The sequence below is a fragment of the Hordeum vulgare genome, chromosome 6H (assembly GCF_904849725.1).
Source record: "Hordeum vulgare subsp. vulgare chromosome 6H, MorexV3_pseudomolecules_assembly, whole genome shotgun sequence".
Classification (NCBI taxonomy): domain Eukaryota; kingdom Viridiplantae; phylum Streptophyta; class Magnoliopsida; order Poales; family Poaceae; genus Hordeum; species Hordeum vulgare.
This window is the reverse complement of record NC_058523.1, coordinates 31,174,491-31,181,645: the sequence shown is the minus strand read 5'-3', so window position 1 is coordinate 31,181,645 and position 7,155 is coordinate 31,174,491. Positions and strand designations below refer to the sequence as shown.

Here is a 7,155-nt window from a genome sequence, read left to right as displayed (position 1 = left end):
GTGCCACTTGGTCGATCGAGCTCGGCCAAACAACCAGAGCATGAATGCAGATGCAGCTAGCAGCACAGGCGCAAAAAATCGAAACTGCATGCATGCTCATTCACATACTCCCTCCGTTCCTAAATATAAGTCTTTGTAGACATTTTAATAGAAGACTATATACAAAACAAAATGAATAAACCTACACCCTAAAATATGTCTGTGTACATCTGTATATAGTTCAATAGTACAATTTCTAAAAAGACATATATTTAGGAACGGAGGGAGTAGTATTATTATCCAGTTTGTTTTGCTGTATATCACGGGAAGAATATCTCAGGGAGGAAGGCGGCTCTGCACCATTGCGACGTCGTCGTCGAGGCCACATCATAGCAATAGCAGGCGATGGAGGAGGGCAGCGAGGACCCGCCCACGCGCCTCATCGGGAACTTCCTCCGGAAGCAGAGAGCGTCCGGCGCCGAGCCGTCGCTCGACCTCGACCTGGAGATGGAGGAGCACGGGAGGCCGCCGCAGCGCGCTAGGTCTCCGCGTGTCTCCTTGGAGGACGAACACCAGAAACACGTCTCCTCTGACTCCGACTCCGACTCCGATGCGGGCGAGGTGGTACGCTGCAAATCTACATCCACGGGCACGGCAGCGGGTCCATTGTTGCGAGCCAAGACGCGCTCCCGGCTCATGGACCCGCCGCCGGCGGCAGCTCCCGTCGTCAACAAGAAGCACAAGCCTTCCGCCTCACGGTCCCCTAAGCCCGGCCAGCAGTCCCCTTCGTGGCGCTGGTCGGGCCCGATAGACGGCGAGGAGGAGGACCCATTCGTGGACGAGGACATCCCCGACGACTTCAACTTGAAGCGCGGCAAGCTGGGCGCTCTCACCATCTTGCAGTGGGTCAGCTTGGTGCTCACCGTCGGCGCGCTGGCTTGCAGCGCCAGCATAAGGGTCCTGTCCAAGAAGAAGGTGTGGGAGCTGCACCTTTGGAAGTGGGAGCTGCTCGCGGTCGCGCTCGTCTCCGGCCGTCTCGTCTCCGGGTGGGTCATCCGGATCGCAATGTTGAGCGTGGGACGTAATCTGCTGCTGCGGAAGCGCGTGCTCTACTTCGTGTATGGCGTCCGCAGCGCCGTGCAGAACACGCTCTGGCTCGGCCTGGTTCTCGCCGCCTGGCACTTCTTGTTCGACGACAAGTGCCAAGCGGCGCACATGCCGGTGGTGTCCTACGTGATGAAGATGCTCTTCTGCTTGCTCGTCGCCACGCTCATCCGGCTTGTCAAGACGCTGCTGCTCAAGGTGCTGGCCTCGTCCTTCCATGTCTCGACCTACTTTGACCGGATTCAAGCGTCCTTGTTCAACCAATATGTCACTGAGACCCTCTCTGGGCCGCAACTAGTTGACCACGCCAACGTGTTTGCTCAAGTGAGTGATCTCCATCTCCATGCCGTAATGCCAACCAAGAATCTATCAGGGCAAGTGAGCTTTCGGACGTCGGTTTCAATGTCTAAGCAGCAGGGCCAAGGAAGCAACAAGCTGACGTCCAAGGAGAAAAGGCAGCACCAGACTGCTGATGAAGGGATCAGCATTGACAAGCTGAATAGGCTCAATCGGAGAAACGTCTCAGCCTGGAACATGAAGAGGCTCATGAAGATTATTCGGTTTGGAACGCTCACGACAATAGATGAGCAGATAAAGCAGGCGACGGGTGAGGGGGATCTGTCAGCCACACATATTCGTAGCGAATACGAGTCACACATGGCCGCCAAGAAGATCTTCCATAATGTAGCAAAGCATCGATCCAAGTAAGCATTTCTTTGTTGAAGTATTAGTTAGATGCGCATGCATGCATGTGCCATTAACCTCTTGGCATGTCTGCCTAGCTAGAATTTATAGAACCCTAATACTTTTGTGCGTATTGATCAGACTCTTGTCTTATGGGGGTATATATATTTATTGGAGTACATTGTGGGGATTATGGGGATTATTGGAGTACAAGAAAACGAATTATTGATTTAATCCAATTATATATTTATTCCTACCATACCCATTAATTTATACATCTAATAACATACTATCTTCGTCTTGGTTTATTAGTCCTCCACATGTTTAGGGTAATATTTTAACCATTATTTTAACTAATAAAATAAAATGTACACAAAAAATAATACCCTTTGAAACCACCTTTAAATACAACAAATCAAACGATATAATTTTTGATAAGATGCATTAACATTTTGCTAATTAAATATATGCTTAAAATTGAACATAAAATATGAAGGGGACTAATAATTTAGAACGAGGTAGTACCCCTGAGTCATAGGGGGGGGGGGGGTGCAAAGCGAATGGTTGAGACTGAATTTCAAGTCCTACGTATTTGGCCCTGTTTGAATTCTAGGGTTAGAGTTAGAGTGGGTTAGATTTGAGCCATCTAACCCTCAAAGATCAAAACATGTGGGTTAGAGTTGGTTAGATGTATCTAACCCACCCAAAAACTCTAACCCATCCAATAGGTGTTTTTTTGGGTTAGAGTAGGTGGGGTCCAGGAAAAGAGAGAGGTCCAAAGTAGCCAAATAATTAAGAAAGAGCATTTATTGTCCTCTAACCCTCCCATCCAAACACCTTTAGAGTTAGAGTTAGTTGAGGTTAGTTCAAGGGTTAGAATTTAACTCTAACTCTAATTAGGTTAGAGTATCCAAACAGGGCTTTGTCCTTTTCTTTGCTTTGTCATTATGAACGTAGGCATGCATGCAGCTTTGCATGTAGAGAGAGGCGACGTGTGTCTTTGGTCCCACTTATGTGTCGCTTCTGCCTTCTGGGCGTGATGATTGATGAAGATAGAGGGCGCTCTGGGTGGAGTCATTCCTAGACATATGTCGGCAGCAGTCTCGTGTTGACAGCGCTCCGCTGGCAGCAGTACCAGTCTCGTGGAGTATAACTTAAGTATAGATCGAACAGAAGCCGACTTGTAGGGAAGGTCTCATGGGCGTATGGCATTTTTGATGCCGCTGCGATTTGTACGGAGGTTTACTCGGACTTTGGGGGTTGTGGTTAAACAAAAATAGGTCCACTAGCGGTGAATTGGAATTTCAAAATTTGAGAAATCTATACAAATTTAATGTCTGATATAGATCTATCAGATGCCGAGCCTCCGGAAGATGTGATATTAATCTCCCTGGAGGTACTAGGACATTGTGCAAGTGGTGGAAGAACCTAGAAATTGACGGAAGAACCCATATATAACGGTGTGGAAATTGGGGTTAGAAATGAGGAAAAATCATGCTCCTTGCCACGGCCCTTAGGACCTATTTATACGAGAGGGGGGCGTAGAGAGGAAGTGATGTTACATTTTACCTTAAGTGTATAGTATGATATATATACGTTGCATGTTTGGGTATCCAATGGGACAACAAAATGTTTTCATAGTAGACCACGATTCCCCCTGAAAAGTAGGATAAACCTTCAACCTCTCCATTAGATGCACCCAGCCATATATTTATTTATTTATTATTGAAAACAATGCCAAGCTAAGTCAAGTATTCATGCTGAAGAAATCGGCTTACAAAAATGAAAAGAAAATCCCGAGGCCATCCACAAAGGACATGCCTCGCTGCCACATTTCCAAAATACTAAAACAAATCATGTGATGTTGAACAACTCCACTCGTCGAGTGACATGAGAGCTAGCAAAGGGTGCAACGCTCTAAGACAATGCCTTCACAAGGGAATCGCCGCTCGCACGTTTGATATTGGCTTGTCCAACCTATACCATACCAGACCAGTGGATATAGCCCTAGAATTTTTGAACCAACACCTTCAACATGGTAACAACATGCATACGTCGATGCTACTGGATCAAGCTGAAAGGCTAGATCATCGGTTTTCACGCGGAGAGAATACAACCATGATATCGGCCTCCATAATCGCCATGGACCACTCTATCAGCCTAAACACATAGAACGAGCGGGCCAAAGGAGATATTAGCGGAAGGAATACACCATCACATCACCACCGCATGGACGTCTCTTCGAGGATTGTCGTGCGCTCAATGACAATGCCTAACAACCGCCACGGTTAGATGGACCTCCCAAATCCATTGCCCTCTAGGGCTTTGATATGGCTCTCGGTTGAGTCAGAAGCGGTCTTGGAGGTGCTCACTCGTAATGGTGAGGGTGAGGAACACTGCACCTCGCACGACATCCTCATTAAACTGAGGAAATTCTCGGTGCATCGTCGACATCATCGAGCTACACTACCTCGTGAATGTTGCCGCATCCGACCCACATGCAAGAGTGCAAGATCCCTGTGTCCCGGTTGACGGGCGCCGATCGCACAAACAAGGGAGGGAGCATCCCTGACACACTTGGTGAGAGCCCAACGCTAGCACAATGAACGCAGCGACATCGGTGGAGTGGGTAGGGCTAGTGGCGTGTGTGCGTCAGGTACACAGGTTAGGTGTCTCCCGGCACATCATAGATCTCATTGGCAAGCAACTTTAGTGTATTCTAGCTTCCATCGAAAGGCCTATAACGTACAAAGAACTAGAGACATGATTTACCCAGGCACCCAAGATGGGTAAAAGCCCTACGTCCTGCCTTTTATGCTTCTACTATATCTCTAGAGAGTGCAGGGTTATGTAAACCTATTCTAGATTTTTTGGGTTCTAGATGGGATACAAACTACGGTACGCAATGTTGGTGTGCTCCTATCTGGTTTTGTAGTGAGTTCTTCTCGTCTTGAAGTTTGGGTGTAGATTGTAAGACACATTATCTCTCTTTCTTACACCCCCCTTTGTTATATCGTCTTTCTATGATGGGCGGAGTCTTGCCCATTTCCGAGTTGGAGTGAGGGAGGGCCTCCTGCTTAAGGAAACATATCTTGAGTCAATACGGTTGCTGGATTCCAATTGAAAGATTCCAATCATGTGTGAGTCCTATACTCTTTGGATTAATTAAGGTGCGAGCATTCTAGAAGATGACCCAGACTTCGTATAGGATGTGACATGCGAGTATTCATAATTATTTTCCTATACTCACCATCACCCCCGATTTTAAAACTGTTCTAGGATTATTTCGGTCAACTCCCCTGGGAAATGTTGCAAAATGTACCTAGGAAAATCAAAGTGATTCTAGTTGAGATTGCCAGGCTCACAAAGGATAACAAGCTGTCAAATAATGCTTGATGGCATGTGGTGCTTCACGGAAATAATGCTTGATGGCATGTGGTGCTTCAACTATGTAGTGTGTTGTCGTGTGTTTACCATTTATCGCAAAGACTATGGAATAGAAAAGTTTACAAACGTTTCCGTTTCAATATTCCAAATGTGGTGGTTCAATTATAGTGGTAATTTGCGGACTCAGATGCTTGATCATCAATGTACAAATAATGCAGGTACATATACTTGGCAGACTTGATGCACTTCATGAGGCAGGAGGAAGCCATCAAAGCAATGGATCTTTTTGAAGGAGGACAAGAGTATAATAGGATCAGCAAGAGGTCTCTCAAGAACTGGATGGTAATGATCTTACTACCTTAGTAGCTAAGTTGCAATAAGGAATTGTAATTGACTTCTATCTTTTGAAGATGCCTTTCCTAACAATGTTATATGGATTCTTCTGTAGGTGAATGCATTTAGGGAGCGCAAAGCCCTTGCCTTAACACTTAATGATACAAAAATTGCAGTATCCAAGCTCAACCAGATGACTAATGTTGTTGGTGGCATCATCGTATTTGTTCTCTGGCTTCTTATTCTTGGCATAGCGACAACAAATTTCCTTGTCTTCCTCAGTTCACCGTTTTTGGTGGCAATTATTGTATTTGGAGACACTTTAAAGGCAATTTTTGAGGCAATTGTTTTCTTATTTGTGATGCATCCTTTTGATGTTGGAGACCGCTGTGAAATAGAGGAAGTTCAGGTGTGGTAATCTCTTTCTTACTCCTTGCTTATTGAATTTAATATTGGCTTGCAATTATTTACTGAAGTTTTAACCACCTGAATTTCAGGTTGTTGTCGAGGAAATGAATATCTTGACAACAGTGTTTCTCCGATATGACAACCTGAAGATATATTATCCAAACAATGTACTGGCCTCCATACCGATTAAGAATTTTTACAGGAGTCCTGATATGGGAGATGGAATTGATTTCTATATTCACGTTGCCACACCGGTAGCGAAACTAGCACTAATGAAGGAAAGAATACTACGGTACACATTAATACCTTTTATCCTATGGTTTGATCAAATATGATTTGTTAACAACTCAACTATGCGCATGTTGACAATGAACCATAACGTAATGTTGGAAGTTTCCCTGTGTTTCTTCCTCGTGTAGTTTAGTATACCATGTTAAACTAACCAATTTTTTCGCTTGTGACTCCAGTTACATCAACAACAAGAAAGAGCATTGGTACCCGGGGGCGATGGTCATCCTCCGAGATGTAGATGAGACCAACAAGCTAAAAATATCCATATGGCTCTGTCACACGCTCAACTTCCAGGACATGGGGATGAGGTATGTGAGGAGGGAGCTGGTGCTCCAGGAGATGATCAAAGTCCTCAAGGACCTCGACATTGAGTATCGGATGCTACCACTCGATGTGAACGTGCGGAATGCGCCTCCTATTTTATCCACAAGGATGCCAACAACATGGAATTATTGCTGAAGTAGTTGATGTTCACGGGGCATTTCCTATCCAGTTCGAGCGGTGAGAGCTACAAGAGCCCTTGCTAGCAACAGGCAGGTAGGTGATGATATGAGCTGTTAGCGTATCTAAGGCACATCACTTGGTTTGGTGTGTAATTAGTGTTGTGTAGTATGTCAGCTTTGCAATAGAATAATTGATCAATTTTCAATATTTCCCAAGCATGTACATATAGAAGTCGCGCGCATGTGTGTATGCGTGCGGTTGTGTGCTTCCGTTCAAGGTGGGAACCGAGCTTGGTCGGGGCTGGCATGGCGCGAGCCCGATGTACCTTGGGCTGTATCCGTGCGATATCAGTCCGGCCTGACCAGCTCCCTAGTGCCATGCTAGCAAAGAATGCCTCGGACGTGAACCAAGTCTAGCACATTGGCGCGCTTGTGTTGGGCTGGCCCAGGAAAGGTCCGCCTATCCGTCCTTGATGTTGCTACATAGTGAGTCACTGTTCCCAGTGATGTTTTATTCTCCACCATG

General features: G+C 45.9%; 1 protein-coding gene across 2 annotated transcripts; it reads left to right on the top strand.

Annotated features, from left to right (window-relative positions):
* The first annotated feature begins 318 nt into the window (after positions 1-318).
* LOC123405043 (mechanosensitive ion channel protein 6-like) lies at positions 319-6,837 on the top strand. 2 transcript variants are annotated; one of them, XM_045098905.1, is made up of 6 exons: positions 319-1,407; positions 1,498-1,787; positions 5,373-5,496; positions 5,603-5,896; positions 5,985-6,187; positions 6,363-6,837. In XM_045098905.1, exons 1-6 carry the CDS (start codon positions 385-387, stop codon positions 6,643-6,645), a joined length of 2,217 nt encoding a protein of 738 aa, XP_044954840.1. In that variant the 5' UTR covers positions 319-384; the 3' UTR covers positions 6,646-6,837. The 2 variants fall into 2 exon arrangements, with proteins under 2 accessions (XP_044954840.1, XP_044954839.1); XM_045098904.1 differs by having other exon boundaries at positions 319-1,787.
* Positions 6,838-7,155: the final 318 nt, after the last annotated feature.